This window comes from Lagenorhynchus albirostris, chromosome 18 (assembly GCF_949774975.1).
Source record: "Lagenorhynchus albirostris chromosome 18, mLagAlb1.1, whole genome shotgun sequence".
In the NCBI taxonomy this organism is placed as follows: Eukaryota; Metazoa; Chordata; class Mammalia; order Artiodactyla; family Delphinidae; genus Lagenorhynchus; species Lagenorhynchus albirostris.
This window is the reverse complement of record NC_083112.1, coordinates 70,783,696-70,803,100: the sequence shown is the minus strand read 5'-3', so window position 1 is coordinate 70,803,100 and position 19,405 is coordinate 70,783,696. Positions and strand designations below refer to the sequence as shown.

The window sequence follows — 19,405 nt, the reverse complement described above, 5'->3', positions numbered from 1 at the left end:
TAAATGATTAATTAGAATTCTCTGTCTGGACCAATAATTTGGCAGGACTTTTATGATCCATAATTTGTGCTGTGTTGTAAGGTTACCTCTCGAAACTGACATACTAGCATTTATTGTTTTTTATTGCCTCTCTGAGGTGGCTTTTGAAGGAGACACCAGGTGACATATGTTTAAAAAGGGTTTAAAAGTTTGATGCAGTTGGAGTAGACAGTCCTCATCTAGTGAGGAGTAGAGGACAAGCGCTTCTGTGGACTTCTGTGAGAATTTGAGCAGAAAAGCCAGCAATGAATAATTCAACGGTCTGTTTGGCCAACGCAACAGTCTGCGATGGCGCGTCCTGTGTGCTGCCGGAGGATGATTTCAACACCACTCTAAGTGTGGTCCTGAGCACGGTCTTGACCATCCTGTTGTCTCTGGTGATGTTCTCCATGGGATGCAATGTGGAAATCGAGAAATTCCTAGGGCACATAAAGCGGCCATGGGGCATATGTGTTGGCTTCCTCTGTCAGTTTGGAATCATGCCCCTCACAGGATTCGTCCTCTCAGTGACCTTTGACATCCTCCCCATCCAAGCTGTAGTGGTGCTCATCATGGGATGCTGTCCGGGAGGAACCACCTCCAACATCTTGGCCTATTGGGTTGATGGCGACATGGACCTGAGGTAAGATATCTAAACCTCCCAGTACTGCAATCACCTTGAATTAATCTTCTCAGAAGCCTGTGGCGTTGTGAATGGCCGTCTGATCTGCCACTGATCTAGGGTCCAGCTAAGAATTGAAACAGGAGACGAAATGCCTTTACTCGCCTTCCTATGCAGCTGCTTAGCTCTGCGAATTTAGGGGTTCTCTTTTGTGTTTGCGTTTTAAAATCTCAGTTAACAAGGAGTTGTATAATTGCTGTTTCTCTTTGGGAAAAAAGTCAAAGTTTTTCAAAAAAGAAATCCTTTCCAAGCCACAAGCTGCAGCTGAGAAAGTTTTCCTTGTTGGTATCAGAAAAAAAGAAAAACAAGAAACACTTTCTTTGTGGTGATCAGGAGCTTTGAATGCAATCGTGAAACTAAGTTGTTCATTAAAAGTTAGACCCTAGGATGAGACAATGGCCAAGCACAGCCAGTTTTTTGGACAAGCTTTTTCTTGGTATAAGGTGTAAGAAAGATTTTGTACATTTGCTTCACTTCTACTGGCATTAAACAAAAAAAAAGAAAAGAAAAGAAAAGAAAACCTCTACAACAGCTTTTTTAAAATTATGCTTACCTTCCTATAAAATAAACAGAAAATGGTTTCTCTGCTTCCCACAGAGTAATCTAAATTGCAATGCTTGCCCAATTCATCCTGTGCCAGGCTGAACTAGCATTGGAAAAAAAAAAAAAAGTAATAGGAATAAGACAAAGCAGTAATGCAAGGACACCAAGAATTTTAACGCTGCAAGTTGAGTAGACAAATGTCTTTTTCCTTCCCTCACCATTCCTCATTTCCTGTGAAAGGTATGCCTTTCTGCAAACCTGCCAGGTGTCAGTGTAACGAGTGCTTATTAAATACTGTACAGTAGGCAATGGGCTCTGTGCATCACGTTATAACACTCCGAAGCAAGAAGCTCATGTGTAGAAATGTAACCAGAGCAAAATGTCAGACTGGATTCCAGGTTGATCCAGTGCCTAGTGGGCAACTGGAAGCCTGCCACCTGAGCCCGGCTGGTGAGGATTTCTCCAGAAGCTTTAGAAAAGCCATACAAACGATATACCTTCACGTGACATCTCTCTCCCATAAGGAAATACCATCTCTTCCTTGCAATAGATTTTTTTTCTAAGGAAAGTCTTGTGAGGAGCAAAGGATGGCAAGTGCGCTTTAGGTTTAGTTAATCTGTGAACCACCCTACAGAGATAAGGCCTTGCTAGATTTCAACTTGGTGTGACCTGGGTGAAAGCACAGGGTTAAAATGCTACAGGCAAGTTGAGGGGAGTGAACTGAACTGAATACAGGACTTTGCCACCAAACATCTTTTACATAATATTTGTAACTTTTTAAGAAAACAGGAGAGTCTTGTGCCTCCACGAAATGCCACACGTGTCATCATTCTGTAAGACAGAAAAGTGTGTGTGATGCTGAGCTGAGCAGCTACTGGGGCAGATTCCCTTCCGGGGGCTGAAACTGTAAAAACCTAACCTAAAAACTCCAAGTTACACTTTCCTGTGGTTTTAAGGAAATCTTGTTTCTCTGGAAACAGGAGATGATTATGTAATCTTATCTCCCTCACATAACAATGCCTGTAAGACGTAAGAACCAGAATTAGAATTTGAAACCTTGGTGGAAAACCCCCAGCTGAACCAGTATAGGTGAATCCTTCAGCAGCTCCTCTAATGGGACACGTGCCACTGAAAATTATTAATTTTCATTCTAGAAAGTGTGCACTCCACAGATCTCCCTTGTCTTGTAAACAACACCAGCACACATCCAGTGCAGTCATCACCTCTCTAGCAACTTCACCTATCCGGAACTCAAACAAGACCCAGTGAAAGACTCTGCACACCCAAAGTAAATCATTCTTCATCTCATAGACGTTCCTCACACAGCACCCACTTACTCTCCCGATTGTAAAGCTCTAAAACTTTTTCCCAGCACAGAGGATGAAAAACAAGAAGTAGGGTGGAGCAAGTCGTTAGAAGGGGCAGGCCTATGTCCCACAGCAGCCAGTGGCCCCAAAAGCCTGACTGCAAAGGAAAAGATCAAAACGCCTCCAAAGAGAAGAAGCTAAGTCAGAAAGCACAGCAGCTCTGCATCACTATTTTAGGGACACACAGCTCTGTAAGCGTATCACCCAGAAGACATCACCACATTTTAGTGGAACAAGTAATAACGATAACCCATGATCACTGAAAGGACGTTAAATTATGCCTCTAGGAAGATCATGACATTATGCATTGCATATGTTAGAGGAAAAACTGTTGAAATATTTCTTCAGAGCAAATTAAGAAAGTGACACCTCAGCTATTGGGAAACAGTTTTCCAACACTTTTTATTCTTCTGGAGTGAGCAGTGGATAACTAAAGTCTCATGATCATTTATGTAGATACAATTTTATCTACCCTTTATATTTCCGATTCTGTCCTCTTGGAACTTTACCTTCTCCATTTCCACTTGAACTCTAGCAATGGCAGCGAAGACATGACTGTTTATACCAACAGGTATCTGCACTAGTTGAGCAGATACCATATAACACCGGCAAAACAACTCCATCTGGCTTTAACTTCCTGGATGTGGTTCCTGGGAGAAACTGAATCATCTCCCCTTCACGCTGTCATCTCTTCCCAAACCTGGGAAACCATTGCATTCTGCAGTCTCTGGTGACTTCAACACACACACACACACACACACACACACACACACACACACACACACACACACACACACACACACACACACACACACACACACACACACACACACACACACACACACACACACACACACACACACACACACACACACACACCAAAAAAGCAGACCTTACTAATGGAATCCTTGCTCATTGTAATACAGCAAGTAATATTTCAGCTCCTTCTTAGACCACTCCAGCCTAGAAAGTTGTGGGAATCTGATCCGTGAACAAGTATTTTCACCTGTTCTAGCTCTGCCGTGGGCGCGTTATGAAAAAAATGTCTCAGGGAGAAAGGAAGGTGGTGCTCTCAGGTGAATTTGCTGGTGGCCCACAGTTTGGGGAACAAACACAGAGGCTTCCACCCCCTTGTGTCTTCTGTATACCCAAAGACTCCCCATTTTTTAATGTTTCCTTTCTTTAGCAATGGCCTCGGTCACACCACACAAGGATTTTCCTTTCTTTATTTTTTTAAATTTTTGTTGGAGTAGAGTTGATTTACAATGTTGTGTTAGTTTAAGGTGTACAGCAAAGTGAATCAGTTATACACACACATATATCCACTTTTTTTCTTTGGATTCTCTTCCCATACAGAGGATTGAGTGGAGTTCCCTGTACTACACAGTAGGTCCCTATTAGTTATCTATTTTATATATACTCGTGTGGATATGTCAGTCCCGATCTCCCAATTTATCCCTCCCCAACCCCTTAACCCCTGGTAACCCTAAGTTTGTTTTCTACATCCATGACTCTACTTCTTTTTCATAAATAAGTTCATTTGAATCCTTTCTAGAGATTGTCATACTGAGCGAAGTAAGTCAGACACTGAAAGACAAATATCATATGATATCGCTTACATGTGGAATCCATTTTCCTTTCTCTGACTTCTTCTTTGGGGAATCCCTGCCTCTGCATCCTTTCTTCAGGTTCCCCCAATTCCTTCACTGCTATGCACTGTCTACACTCCCTTTGATTATTTTCTAGATTTAAGAGTTTCTAAGTTTTCTTACTACAACCTTTGTTCTTTTGCCAAATGTTGTTACATTTTTCATCTTCCAACTTTGTGTTCACTGTTATTTTAGTTGTGCAAAATCCCTGACCCTCTGGCTTATCACAAATTCAAAGCAGTTCTTCCCATTTCAATGACACAAATGTCCAGCTCCTCTCTAATCTAAGAATTAATCCAACACTATTTGAATTCCCCTTTATTTTCCCTCAGAGGAACCAAGCTTTGTTTTGCTCTGCAGCATTTCTTTTTATTTACTAGCTAACATTTAGTGGACACTGTTAGGGGCCACTCACAGTATAAGTCCTCTAGGTGTATTTTAATCCTCAAACTAATCCTCTGAGGTTAGTACTATTATTTTCTGCATTTAATAGATGATAAAATTAAGGCTCCTATCCTTGACAGAGGTCATAGTCAGTACACGTGAGAGTCAGAATCGGAATCCAGACCTATTCACTTAGCCCTGTCCGGACTCTTAACCTCTGTTCAACACTATTTCTAACGATCATCATGTCTCCGCCTTCTAGCCCCACCTGTATACACTTCTTTTGATCTTTCAAACTTGGTGTTTCATTTCTAATATGATTATAATCTTTGCATTCCTTATCACGGACTTCACCAAATTCCTCAACATTCACTGAATTCTCATTTATTGCTTCCGAAAAGAAAAAAGAAGGAAAACTATTCTCCCTGGCAATGAATAGGACTAAGGAAAGAATTTAAACCAAGAGATTTTTTTCTGATGTTTTCTCTTATTCCAATATAAATGCAGGGTATAGTGTTTCCATTGTTGACATCTTTGCTCTTTGTAGAACTTCAAATTTTTTATGTAAAATGATTTTTCCTTGCTAATTTATTCTCCTACATTGTTCCTTAAAATCGTTTATCTGAGTTGGTTTTCATCTCATTTTGAGTGGCTCTGGCCATCTTTTCTCTTGCCTCTCTGCAGCATCTCATGGTCAAGGTGGCCACTAAATCTGAACCACTCCCTTCTCCAACTCCTGTTTTGTCGCTTCTCGTGGGCTTTAAGGAACCATTCTTGCCAAACTCAAGCCAGGACACAACTTCATAAGTTGTCTTAGCAATGAGACAGAATTGAAGCTTTCAGAAGGAAATTTGAAAGAAAAACAAGGGGAGGAGCAGACTTCCTTCTAACAGTTGTTCTCATGGTTTAAAACAAAAAATGGTCAGCCAGCTCTTCATTGTGATGCAGGTAATGAACACTGCCCCCTTCTCCACCCCCATCCCATCATCTCCACTCTGGAAAGCATATTGGATGCACTGGAATAAAAGTAATTTTATTATGGGGATAACTTTAAATCCATCCTAATTTATTTCTTTAAATAAAAGATGAAAAAGAGAATGGCAAAGGAAGAGAGAGAGGGGAAAATCAAACTCCAGGATCTTACTTATAAGTAGGACAAAGCACTATTCGTAACAAATTAACTTATTATTCTGGTGCGGAACTCTGCCTTTAGCATCCTATTGCATATCTAAATTAAGTTAACGTGTCACCATAACAGATCGAACTTCTTGGCAACGCTTTACATACATCCCCAGCACTGGTTATTGTTACACAATTTTAGCTCTACTAAGACAAGTATTTTTTTCTAAATCCTTTAAACATGTCTTAAGCGACTTCATTCTTGTTTTTAAAAAAATGATTATTATGCAAGGTAAGCCGCCGGATAACCACCACCCCATCCTTCATTTTGCCAAAACTGCTTAGTTAGATGCAATGAAACAAGCTTCCTCACCTCCAGCTGTTTTCCTTAGCAATGTGTAGGGTGGTTTGTGGTTTTGGGTTGTTTTTCCGGAGGGGAGGCAGGTGTTGTAAATAACTTAATATTTCCTTGAAGTCCACATACAATTCCTTTAAGAACTTACTACTCTGATAGTGCTACGGCTATTAGAGAAAGGGCCTTTCAGAAAAATCTCTCTAGCTTCCTGATTCTGTATTATGCTGAAACACAACAGAGACACACACACACACACAATGGCTGGATAGGGTTAGGGTTAGGGTTAGGGTTACAGTTAACTGGCTTTTAATGAGCGCCTTGCGTTATTCTAAGTACTGGACTCATTGGGTCCCTCAGTCCTCACAGCCTATGAGGTAGTGATGATTATGATTTTCTTCATTTCACAGATAAGGAAACTGGCAAAGGGAACTCAAGTAAATTACCCATAGTCATAAACGTGGCCACGCCTGCTTCCAAGCCAGCCAGTGTCTGGCCCAGCCGTTTAAGGGCTCTGTTTCCCAGGAAGAGAATATGCCCCCATACACAGGGCACTTTTCAGGGACCAAAAGACCCGCTACCCAAAACCTCTCCTCCATCCACTGCAGTAGTGCTAAAAATAGCATCATTCCATGCCCTCCACTCCAAAGCCAAAGTCCACTTGCTCAACCGTGTCCACTCACTCAAACACTGATGCTTCAGGAGGAGCGCTACCAGACCCTGGTGTTACTGGGCACCATCTGCTAAATTTCTTAGCAGAACTAGAACCCAGGCCCACCCTGCCTGCTTGCATGTTTTCCTTGGTTTTTGAAGTCAGCTTCCTCTCCTTCTCTCAAGCTTCAGGCATTAGGGGAATAATTTGTCTGCTTTAAGGAAAGACATTGAGGCTTCCTCCCTTGGACGTGCATTCTCCTCCAGGGGCCACGGAGGCCCGTCTCATCCTGAGCAGACACAGCAAAGCCCCTGCCGTCTTGGCGGGTATAAATGTGTTTGCTGTTCTCTGATTGGAGGTTCGAAGGGTGGCATGTCCAAGCACCTTGTACCTTGCTTTAACAATGAGTTTATACAGTCACAAAATATCTTCTCTGATCCTTGAGAACCAATGGGGAGGGAGGGGTGGCACAAGACAAAGTAGAAAGACACGAAATACAGATCTCACCATCTTTTCCCCGGTGTGGCCCTGCACAGACCAGGGTACATGTGTATTTCTGTCCATCGGACCGGATGGTGCTGCCGGCGGAGGGTCTTTGGCAGGACTTTCTAATCACGCACCGAAAAATGAAACAACCTCTCCCGTAGAAAACCCAGTTGGCTGTATCACCCTGCCCGTTTCCTTTCAGCATCAGCATGACCACATGCTCCACGCTGCTTGCCCTGGGGATGATGCCGCTGTGCCTCTTAATCTATACCAAAATGTGGGTCGACTCTGGGATAATCATAATTCCCTATGATAAAATAGGTAAGTCATTCCTCCACCAGATTGCTTAACCCGGCCCTCCTCTCCTCTGCTTGTCTCTGGGTAGATCCTCAGGCCAGGCTCAGACCCAGCTAGACCTTACTTCTCGCACCAGCAGTAGTTTGTGCCCAGTTAGGATTTCAGGACAAGTCTCGCCTGCCTTTGAATGAGGATTGGCCGAATGTGAATTCTAAAGCTTGACGCCGTGGGAGAACTGGTTTTGTCCTCCACTGAAATCACCAGGGAGGGGGCTGACGGAATGGACCCCCGTGCACAGCCGTGTGGACCTGAGGAGGCTGGGGCTGCCGACGCACAGGAGTCTCTGTCCTTCCCTTATCCCAGGGCGCAACGGGTCCAGGGCGCTCCGGAACACTCATATTGAACAAATACAAAAAGCATTCTATTTATGGTTTCAAAATAGGGCACCCGGTAAGCAATGGCCATGAGAACCCTCCACATATAAATAGTGAGTTCCATGAGAAACACACTATTTATAACCCTCCACTGGGAACCACGTCGTGATTCAGAAGTTGATCTACTGGCCCAGCTTGTGTACCAGGCCCTGGGAGTCAAATGTGCAAGTTATATCTCTGTCTCCACTCAGCTCCCAGATGGTCACCCCCAGCCCCAAAGGGCTTTATTTCCTGTTTCTGGGAGAACAGATATTGGTGGGAGGTTAAGTCATTGGTGGAACATGGGGTCAAGGGCAGGACAAGATAGTTCCTGGTCTACCCAAACCAAGCATCTGCTAGAACCACGGTCATCAAAGATGAGATGTAAGTGAACTAGTACCTCAGTACCAATGGCCAGCTACTTGACATGCTAAACAGTCTTTTTTCAGCTGACCTTGCAGACCAGTGTCTCCCTGATGGGCTGCCTCAAAGAGGTGCAGGGGTCCCGTGGAAGGGAACATGTGAGCAAAGACTGAACAGTGCCTCAGAAAGATGTTTGTAAACAGGATTCCTGTTGACATGGGAAGCTGGACTGGATGGCTTCCATTTCTAAGAAAAACTGTTTCTGTGATAAAAACATGATTCGGCTCTACACAACTGAGTTAGAACAAACTCTGGAACACTCACGGGGGACAATCTGTTTTGCAACATTTTCTCACACAGAGTCTACTCTATTCCTACCATGGCCATTAGACATCCTCCCCACACATACAAAAAAGTGGTCCTTTTTGGCACCCCTTGTTCAGTGTGGGATTTCTCCTCACGTGGTCCTTCTACAGACCACAGGGAGCTCCTTCCTATCAGATGTCATCTCCTGCAAGCAGGCTTTAGGGTGACCCTGTACAGCCACCTGCCTGTGCCTCATGCTGCTCAACTCTCAGCCTGCTCCCTGGGAGGACACCTTCCTTCAAGGAAAAGAGCGCAGTTTGCTTGAGTGGTGTGCACTGTAGGCCTCTCACAGAATGTGTCTGCTGAATGAGGAGTTTTAATTCTATATTATTTGTTGTTGAAGAAAAAAATGTAAGCCTTAAAATAGTCTCCTCTTATAGTCATTCCCTCCTGGAAAATGCCCCATGGCGATATTGGGAAATTCTAACTACAGTGTGAATGACTGATAGCACCTTCTTCAATGTGAATACATTTTGAAAAGAAGAGAAAGTGAGTCATTAGTACCTGAAAGGAGGAAAAGGTCATCCTACAAGGCATAAAGGGCAAAAAGAAAAGAAAAAAGAAAACAGAAGGGGAGAGAAGTGAAGAGGAAAAGATAAAAAGTTTTAAAATGAGAGTTTGAAAAAGCAAAAGTATTAACTCTGCTTAGTCACCATTTTGTCCTTGTCCTTTTTCCAACCTAACCATCTTGCTACCCTTTAATGTAGAAAACACACAACCTGATTAATTCATAAGATGTTTTTGATACTTTTCAATGAGGCAATTAAGTAAGGCTCGGGGTATGTGTTTAATTTGTCCAAGATGACCAGGGAGCTGGAAATAACCCTCGGCCTGCTCTCCACTCTGCTCCGTTGGCCGGCCTATTGGGCCCAGTTTCCGTACGGTGCTCATCACGTTCTGATGATTCAATAAACACCCCCTGAGCCCCTTCAGATGGTGACATCTGGATGGAGGAGGGAGGCAGCTTGCACAGCTGGTACCACTGCAAACACTGCAGAAAGCTCCCATGCTACCTCTTCCATCCCCTGCATGTCTAGGACCACAACCCGTGTATCCACTTCCCCATCTGATTCTCACAACTGCACCATGCATTAGACATAATTCTGGCCACTTCACAAATGAGGAAACTGAGGCTGGGAGGCTTAAATGATTCACCTGGTTCTCACAGTTTGCGAATAAGGTTCAGCTCCGAGTCTGTCTGGCTCCAAGTTCTACCCCATGACTCTGTTTCCCACTCGCTTTTCTTCTTTTTTCTTTGTCCCTTTCTTCCCTCCTGTACCTGCCGTGTAACCTTGATTACAGACCAAGCTATGGTTCGAACAGTGCAACTGTAAGCGATGCTCTCTCGTCTCAAAGGACAGGCATTTGCCACAGAGAGCTCAGGCACGTGGGGAATAAGAAACACAAATCTCTAGGCCTCTGGAGAGTAAAGAATTCCAGGTGGGAGTCACACACTCTGAGTGGGATGAAGGGCAAAGAGTGTCTTTTCCAGCCAACGTTGAGTCCCGGAAAATCTTTATCCGGTCTCATCTGGTCAAGAGGGGAAATGCAATTCTGCCATTACCTTTGGCCACTGGTCCTGCTTGTGTGTCTATCTGGTAGCCTTGGGCTGCCCCCAAGAGATTACGACTCAGCAGAGAGGGGCCGAACACGGGCTGGGCTGCCTTTGCACAGATCCAACACATGACAAATACATTACCAAAACCTAACCGCACTCACATTCCAATCGCAGTATTGGCACCCAGATTTAAGCGAATGCAGTGCAACCAATTTGTATCAAGACGGCTTTCCTTTAAGGCCTACAAACATCCATTCAGGGAATAGTCTGGACACCCAGAGGAGGAAGTCTCCTCCCAAAGTAGCAGGATGTAAGGATACCCAAAGGGGATTCTTCTGTGGGCTCTGACCAGTACATCCATCAGTGACCTTTTGCATTTCCTTTATCCCACCATTTTCTCCTTACTCTTTCATCCCTAAATTTCTTTTTTTCTTTTCCTGCTCTTGGTACCCTTAGCTATTACTTAATCCCATTGAGTAATTTCTGGGAAAAAGTAATTGCAGACCCTTCTATCCCCAGGAGGGCCAGAAGGCTACAAAGACATTATGTCTTCATCACTATTATATTCATTCTAAATTGATATCTACAGGCCTGGAATCTAGAATCCATTTCCCAGTCCTAGTTCAATGTACTCCAATACCAGACCACCACCACTCTCAGAGTTTCATTCTTCAATTCCACTTTCTCCTACTACTTTAAAAGGATGTTTGAAAAAGAAACAGCCTGTGAGAAGTTAGAAGTTGTTTGGTGCCATATTATATAAAAGCAGCCATCGGACAAATGAGTGTTAAACAACATGGAGAAACAAACCACAGGTCACAGGAACAGCAGTAAGTTTAACGCAGAGAAACTGAAGTATGACTCTTTTATCTGGCTGGGTGAGCACATTCCTGCAAAGAATTATAATTACACATATATTATCTCATGGAAAATTTAAAGCACGCTTTTGCAACCTATTCTTTCACTTCTCTGCTGCAGATTTGAATCACCCCAGTCTTAACCGGAAGTCATTAGCCACAGGATGCCTGGAGAATTTTGAACTTTTTTCTTTTATTTCTACTACCGTGAAGTAACAGACAGATGTTAAATATCATCTTTGTACACCCCAAGAATACACGCGCGCGCACACACGCACACACACACACACACACACACACACACACACATACACATACTTTGAAAAGGTATTTTTCCTAGGATATCAAGATCCCAAGGCCACATAAGCCAAGATTCTGACAAATTGAAACTAAAAGATATTGATTGGCAGCATAAAGAACTCTTAAAAAAAATTAATCCAGGATTTAGGGAAAGGACTTATATCATCGATATATCAATTTTCCACCAGAAATACTGAATTATTTACTGGAGTAGGTAAAGAAGCAGAGTTTGGGGGGTGGGTTGTTTTTTAAATTATTTAGTGTATTCAGGAAGGCAGCCTGATCTACCTCCTAAACGTTTTTGGGGCCGCTTACTCTTGCTTTGCTCTTTCCTGTGCTGTATTCTGTTGATCAAATTGCCCTCTGTCACCTGCAGGTATATCTTTGGTGGCTCTTATTGCTCCTGTTTCCATTGGAATGTTTATTAATCACAGATGGCCCGATAAAGCCAAGATCATACTTAAGGTAAGTGTCCCATGCCACAGGCAGCATGGTCAAGTGGCCCAGAGTGTGCACTGCAGCGATGGGTCTCTCCATCTACTGAACTGGTTTTTCTCACTGTATTATAAAGCCCCTTCTAGAGGGTCTTAAAGTTATTAGACATGCAGCCCACTCTTCTAGAACACCCTTGAACCTAGGGGTAAGACAGGAATTGTCTTACCACAACCACGGGGCAAGTTTCTATCCGCGCTTTGAGATTCCCAATTCAAACTTTACCTCTTGGTTTTATTCTACTCTGTACACCGACGGCACTTTGCTTTTATCTCTGTTATGTGGGTTTGTATTATAAAATATATCTAGACAGCTGTCTTAGAAAAGAAATCGTATCTTTCTTATCCCTGTATCTATATGGCCATCTGTACCTGGCAATTGGTAGATTTTATATACACATTTATATATACATAAAAATAATAATATATAACTATATATATAAATGATGATATACATAATTAGCAACAATTCATTCCGTTTTACCAACTATATTCTAGCCACCTGATGGAGATAGACAATATAGATGATATAGACAAATATAGACATGGATAGATTCCACTTCTCATGGGGGCAAAATAAGGCACTTGGTGTCCTCTGTTTCTCTGGACCAGAAAAAAAAATGTTAACATCCCCGATTTTTTTTTAATGTGAAAAGGAGAAAGCAATAACAGTGTTTTGTTTGTCCATGCCTTTTTAACTTTTATAGAATTTTATCTCCATTTTCTCATTATCATAACAATCATAAAATGTGACTCAGGTAAGATTTCATCCTCAATTACAGATGAAACATCTAAGACTCAGAGAGGTTTCATGATTGACCTAAGGAAGGCAGGCAGGAGGACTTGAATCTGGAAGCCAGCTCTTCTAGTTCTTATTGGAGTGGGTTTTCTTCCTCTCTGACAAGGATAATTTGCAACTAGAACATCTTCTTCAGGCTGAGTACGGACTCTCAATTGGTCCTGTTAAGCTTCTTAAAGATTAAACCGTGGGAAAAGCCCCAGCACTTCTGGTGGGTCTACCGCGGCCGTCGGGCAAGGGTTACACAGAAAGGTCACTTATTCTCACTTTCCCAGAGAGAAAGAGATGCTTAGGCTTCTTCTCTGACAAGAATATTTGGATTTGCATTGCCTCACGATTGCTGCATCTGCTTGTGTCTTTCTTGCAGGTTGGGTCCATCACAGGCATCTTGCTTATTGTGCTCATAGCTGTGGTCGGAGGAGTACTGTACCAGAGTGCCTGGATCATTGAGCCCAAACTCTGGGTTATAGGAACCCTATTTCCCTTGGCCGGTTACTCCCTAGGGTTTTTTCTGGCCAGAATAGCTGGTCAGTCCTGGCACAGGTATGGTGTTTTGGTAAATCAGACTAGGAATCTTCTTCTGTAATAGCTGCTGTATTTGTTTGCTAGGGCTGCTGTAACAAAGCACCACAAACAGTGGTTTAAACAACAGAAATGTGTCTCCCAGTTCTGGAGGCTAGATGTCCAAAATCAATGTCAGCAGGATTGGCCCTTTCGGAGGGATAAAGGGGATCCGTTCCAGCCTCTCTCCTTGGCTGGTAGATGACCATCTTCTAGCTATTTCTCTCCACATTGCCTTCCTTCTGTGCATGTCTCTGTGTCCAAACTTCCCCTTTTTATAAGGACACCAGTCATATTGAATTAGGGTGCATCTGAATCACCTTGTCTTAACTAATCGTATCTTTAGTGACCCTATTTCCAAACAAGGGCACAATCTGAGGTACTGAGGGTTAGGACTTCAGCATATGCATTTGGGAAAATACAATTCAACCTACAACAGCTGTACATACTGATGCAGATTCAAAGTTTCTCACCTGTAATAACATTACCCTATTTCTGAATACATCATTCTATACAGACTCATTCATCCCTAAATTATGCAAGTCCCCCAGAAAGAAAACACTGACTGCCTCTGTTCAGATCCTCCTGGACCATTCCCCCAGGTGCAAGTTGGCCTCTTCCATTGTCACGCGTCCTTATTCTCCAAACAAAGTGACTTCAGCCGAAGCACCCAGGTTGGCCTTGTGATCCACAAGGGTTCCTCAGGCCAGAAACAGGATGCACTCATGATCCACAAAGCGCTGGGTATCAGAACTTGTTTTAGCGTGTATGGGCTTTCCTCTCTGACTAGAGCATCAGAATCAACATTTAATTTTATTTTATAAAGAAATATTTAATCAATATTGTATTTAATAAGGATATATTGCTTATTAATAAATGCTATCCATATACTAAATATAATATAAATAATCTCTGTGTATATATGCACATATAGAAATAGATGACACAGATACTTCCACTGCTCAGAGGGCAAAATAAGTTAATTGGTGTTCCTTGTTCCTCTGGACAAGAAAATATTATAATCCCCAATTTTTTTAATTTGAAAAGGAGAAAACAGTAACAGTGGCTTTTGTTTACATAAAGCTTTTTAACTTTTGTAGAGGTTTATGTCCATTTTCTCATTATCATAATGATCATAAGGGTGACTAGAGCAAGATTTTATCTATGTGTATGTAGAGAAAAAGTGGTAAAACATTTATTTATATTATAATGTATTATCTAATAATATGTTAATGAGTTACATATTTGTTTAATATAAATAAAACTATATAGTGAATACATACATTAAAAACAGATACATGTATACGCACATACACATGTACTTGTTCTCATATCTGCTTTTTTTCCGGAGTAAATATTTTTTTAAATTGAGGCTTAATTGACAATGTTGTGTTAGATTCAAGTGTACAGCAAAGTGATCGTTATACACATATGCATATTATTTTTCAGATTCTTTTCCTTTATAGGTTATTACGAGATATTGAATATAGCTCCCTGTTCTAGACAGTAGGTCCCCTTGCTGTTCACCTATTTTATATATAGTTTGTGTATCTATTAATCCCAAACTCCTACTTTATCCCTCCCCACCCCCCGCTATCCCCTTTGGTAAGGGTAAGTTTTCTACGTTCATATCTGCTTTTTTTTTTTTAAACATCTTTATTGGAGTATAATTGCTTTACATTGGTGTGTTAGTTTCTGCTTTGTAACAAAGTGAATCAGCTATACATATACATATGTTCCCATATCTCTTCCCTCTTGCGTCTCCCTCCCTCCCACCCTCCCTATCCCACCCCTCCAGGCTGTCACAAAGCACCGAGCCGATATCCCTGTGCCATGCGGCTGCTTCCCACTAGCTATCTATTTTACGTTTGGTAGTGTATATATGTCCATGCCACTCTCTCGCTTTGTCACAGCTTACCCTTCCCCCCTCCCCATATCCTCAAGTCCATTCTCTAGTAGGTCTGTGTCTTTATTCCTGTCTTACCCCTAGGTTCTTCATGTCTGTCATACAGAGTGAACTAAGTCAGAAGAAGAAAGACAAATACCATATGCTAACACATACATATCTGCTTTTAATGTTATACAATAACAAAGCAAAACAAGTACACCCCAAACAAACCAATGAAAACATAGGTTCTCGGAACATTTCTTTCAGGTGTCGAACAGTTGCTCTGGAAACAGGGATGCAGAATACACAGCTGTGCTCCACCATCGTCCAGCTCTCCTTCACTACCGAGGAGCTCAACCTCACATTCACCTTCCCACTCATCTACAGCATCTTCCAGCTCATCATGGCAGCAATATTCTTAGCACGTAAGGAACACTGATCATCACATTTCATTGTGATGTGCTTCTTTGAGAAATCCTGGAGTTGCTAGTACGGCATTTTTTAATTCCCTTTTTCTGGTAGTGAAATCAACAGGTGGGAAAGGCCACCGATAATATTATCACGACTTCCCGACTGCTGATGAAAAAAATTATAATCTTACCAAAACGTTCTAGCAAAGGGTATTTTTAAGTGAAAAGTAAGGGAGGTTGATTCTCTCCACTGACTTTCTTTTTCTCAGTAATTAAGGAGCATATTAACCTGTTAGGACCATTTTATAGTGTGCCTTCCTACCTGCTTCCAGGAACCCTGAACTGGTCATTTTTCTCAAATCATCATCTTGATATGCTTAGTATATATGTAGGATATTTATCAGAAAAGTAGTATACAAGGGATGTTTATCAGGCTAAGTTATATTGGAAGACATGTATGTATGTGCATATATGTGTGTATATATATATTTTTATAATGACCATACAATTGAAATAGTTGAAGCAAACATGTTCTTTATTTCAAGTACTAAGAATAGCCAACTTGATTTTTAATTTCACTCTAATGTAGCATATAGCTTTGATCCATTAGCCCCTGCCACCTGCTGGCTTTCACCTACTTGAAACTTTTCTTTATATTTTGTTTTCTAAGTACTGGTCATATTTGACCTTTATTTTCAAATTCTGGGGATTTGGGGGGGGGGTTGGTTTAATAAAGAAACTTCCTCTTAAAGCTTAGTGGCATTTTAATGAGGATTGTATAGTGAAAGTGAATGAAAAAATAATGTGACTCTTAAGTGACACAATGACCAGAGGTACAGTTTTGTATAGGCTGAGGTTTGGTTTTTCACTTAGCTCCAACAGATGTTTAACTGGCCCATAGGAGTTAATCACTCTCTGTGCTATCATCTTGAATGTCATTCTCGAAGCAGAGTTGTCCTTTCCAGTACAGGACCCTCTGGACCCATTAGAAACGTTCCACTGACTTATCACTGGCACAGGAGGGAGGGCTCCACGGCCTAATTACCTTGTTTACCTGTATGATGGAGATGTACCAGGTTTGGTACACTGTGGGATTTTCCCAAATAATACTAGTGGTGTCTACTAGCCAAACCAGAGAAAGTAGATTGGTGATAGGACAATTACATAGATTTACTAGTTAAATAACTAATTCAAAAGGGATTAGTAGATAAGCTGAAGGAATAATGGAAAAGTGGGCAATAGTATTGCTCTTGTATTTTCCCACAGTTTTAGCAGCAAGAATGAAAACAAGGATATGCAATGCCGGGAAACATATTTTGGTGTAAGGATTAGAAGTCTAAATACTTTGGGGGACAAGAAAAGGAAAGAAGGAAGGGAAGAAGGAAGGGAGGGAAATAAATAGTTTGGTTAAATAAAATCAGTGATAAGTTGAGGGATTCCCGGCTCAAAACAGTTTATAATAAAAGTGTTGGGATATTGTAATTAACCACAAGCTCAATTCAATAGAGTCAATAGCTCAGTGGCTTCAAAAGTAATACATTAGTAGAAGGGCAGAGACCAACCAAGGGGATATTGACCTTGACATATTAAGACCTTGGAAGCAGGCTATTGTCTCTCTCAGCTGTGTATCATCACAAGAGTTACTGTTTACTGAGCACTTACTACTCTCGCAGGGCTGTGCTAGGCCCTTTACCATTTTATCTCACAATTGCCCTATGAGATAGACAGTATTATTATACCAATTTTAAGTGTGAGGTATTGGGAACTGAAGGTGCCAATAAATAATACTTTCTTTTCCCCTGTAGACTTTGGAACCAGATGAGAAGTAGAAGAAAAAAGAATCAGATATTTAGATAACAAAATAGCCCTTTTATTATAGATAAAGTTTAATTAAAAAATATGGCTCAAAACAACGACCACATGGGCTTGGTAATACCGTCCCTCTCCACTGCTTCCTACATGTGCATGTAGCACACGCATACACACATCAACTGCAGGCCAGTCTGTCCAGGTGTGAGCTGACCTCAAATATATGCTGAGAAATGGCTGCCACCAGAGACTAGCAGCTTCATGGAAGAATCACCCATCAGCCAAGGCTCCCCCATCATAGGAAAGACAGAGTGAAGGCTGGGAGAGAGTTATTCCAGCTCAAGTCCTCCAACACAGACCAGTAGACCAAGGTCCTGACAACACCCCTTAGCTTGTAGCATATTATTGAGGACTAGTGCATAACTGGGAGACAGTAGGGACAGAATAAACGTCTGCTGTTGTTGTTATTGGTGAGTACCACCTACAGGACTTATGCCTGCAGAAATCAGGGGAGCAAATAGCCCTTAACTGTGTGCTAGGTCCTTCTGAAGTGCAGTCACCCCTCTTACCATGAGCGATCATGGAACTAAGAATGGTGATCACGCTCTCTAAGTAGCCTCCAGCCCACAGAAAATGCCAACTGCTTTTTGAGACATAGATTATAATCACTGTCCAAAGTAAGTTTGCAGCTTATTATTATGAAATTCGCTTAACCTGCTGTGTATTGTTTTCTAGTCTATATAGCATACAAGAAATATTACAGAAAAAACAATATGGAACTTCCAGAGGGCAAAGGCAATGAACCAGTCCCTGAGTCATCATTCCAAAAGGAGAATGAAGGATTTCAACCAGATGAAAAGCACACACCAGTGGACCAAAAGGAAAAATTCTAAAGAACACGCATCAGCTATAACAATATTTAATTATTTGTTTTGATGGGATATTTGGCAGAAAAAACGTTAAGGAGAAAATTTAAGTTTGAACTGAATTCATGTATTGGTTTTGGTACCATGTGACTGGTGATCCAAATCCTTAATGTGACAAATATTTATACATATATACATATATACATATATATATATATTCTGTCTTTGAATATGCCCCCAAAATATCCTCAAACCTCAGACTAAACCCAACATAAGAAACACTGAGAATTTAATAACCAAATTAGAATCAAGCCCATAACTCGTCAAGGGTTTTGTATAAGCGTTGCTCTGACGTGGGAGTCCAATGATGCCCACTTGACCTTTTTAGGAAAAACAGAATTCTTTCAAATGGCTTGAATTTGGCTGCTCTTCAAGCCCTGGAGAGAGACTTCCTCTAGGCTTGCCTGTGTGACACTGGCTACTATGACAGCCATTTGGTTCATGCAAAGCTCCCACAGTAGGCAACATAGAGCAGGGAGGTGGTGGAAGACACAAAGACAGAAGTATTGGAAGAAACTCGACTGCTCTAGTGGGTGAACTCCATTCCATAGGAGATCATGGGAAATACATGGAAAAGCACAGATAACAAAAACTTGCTTGCAATGCAAGAAAGAGTCAATTAGGTGTGCAAAAGTAGCGGGTAAGAATGAAGTCAGGGGGCCACGCGGGAAGTGAGTAAGTATCAAACAGTGTTTCAGGAAGAAGAGGACAAGCCCAGGGCCCAGAAATGGGAAGAGCATCACCAAGTGAGTCCCTGGGATTCTGTGAGCCGGTCTAACAGGAGGAAGCAAAGAGGATTTGGCCAATGGCAGTGGAGTCTCATGGCAACGGGGAAGCAGCTGGCCGACAGTTGGGTGTCTCCATTACGGGGCTAATTTAATCTCCTTTCCCTCATTCCACAGCAAGATGTGGTACCTCCTTAATTCAGTTCAGAGTGGTCTAGTTCCATTTGCTATTCAGACATTTTCACTAACTCATCCATTCCCTTTCCAATGCGTTGGTTTCCAAGGGCCTTTTGCACTTGGTTGGTGTGAGTTCAGTTCCAGCTGGTGCCCCTCAACATTACAGGAACATGAATATCAGCTCTACACTTAGTTCTTCCAATACCGAGGGGG

General features: G+C 41.9%; 1 protein-coding gene across 1 annotated transcript; it reads left to right on the top strand.

Annotated features, from left to right (window-relative positions):
• The first annotated feature begins 284 nt into the window (after positions 1–284).
• Positions 285–18,257, top strand: SLC10A2 (solute carrier family 10 member 2). The gene is made up of 6 exons (XM_060129092.1): positions 285–661; positions 7,455–7,573; positions 11,783–11,871; positions 13,064–13,239; positions 15,413–15,570; positions 18,100–18,257. Exons 1-6 carry the CDS (start codon positions 285–287, stop codon positions 18,255–18,257), a joined length of 1,077 nt encoding a protein of 358 aa, XP_059985075.1.
• The last annotated feature ends 1,148 nt before the right edge of the window (positions 18,258–19,405 follow it).

Bases quoted from the DNA above. Each gene is read 5' to 3' on its own strand.
- SLC10A2 (XM_060129092.1), top strand. From the start codon at position 285: ATGAATAATTCAACGGTCTGTTTGGCCAACGCAACAGTCTGCGATGGC. The intron at 662-7,454 runs GTAAGATATCTA...GTTTCCTTTCAG, and splicing joins GATGGCGACATGGACCTGAG to CATCAGCATGACCACATGCT. The intron at 11,872-13,063 runs GTAAGTGTCCCA...TCTTTCTTGCAG, and splicing joins AAGCCAAGATCATACTTAAG to GTTGGGTCCATCACAGGCAT.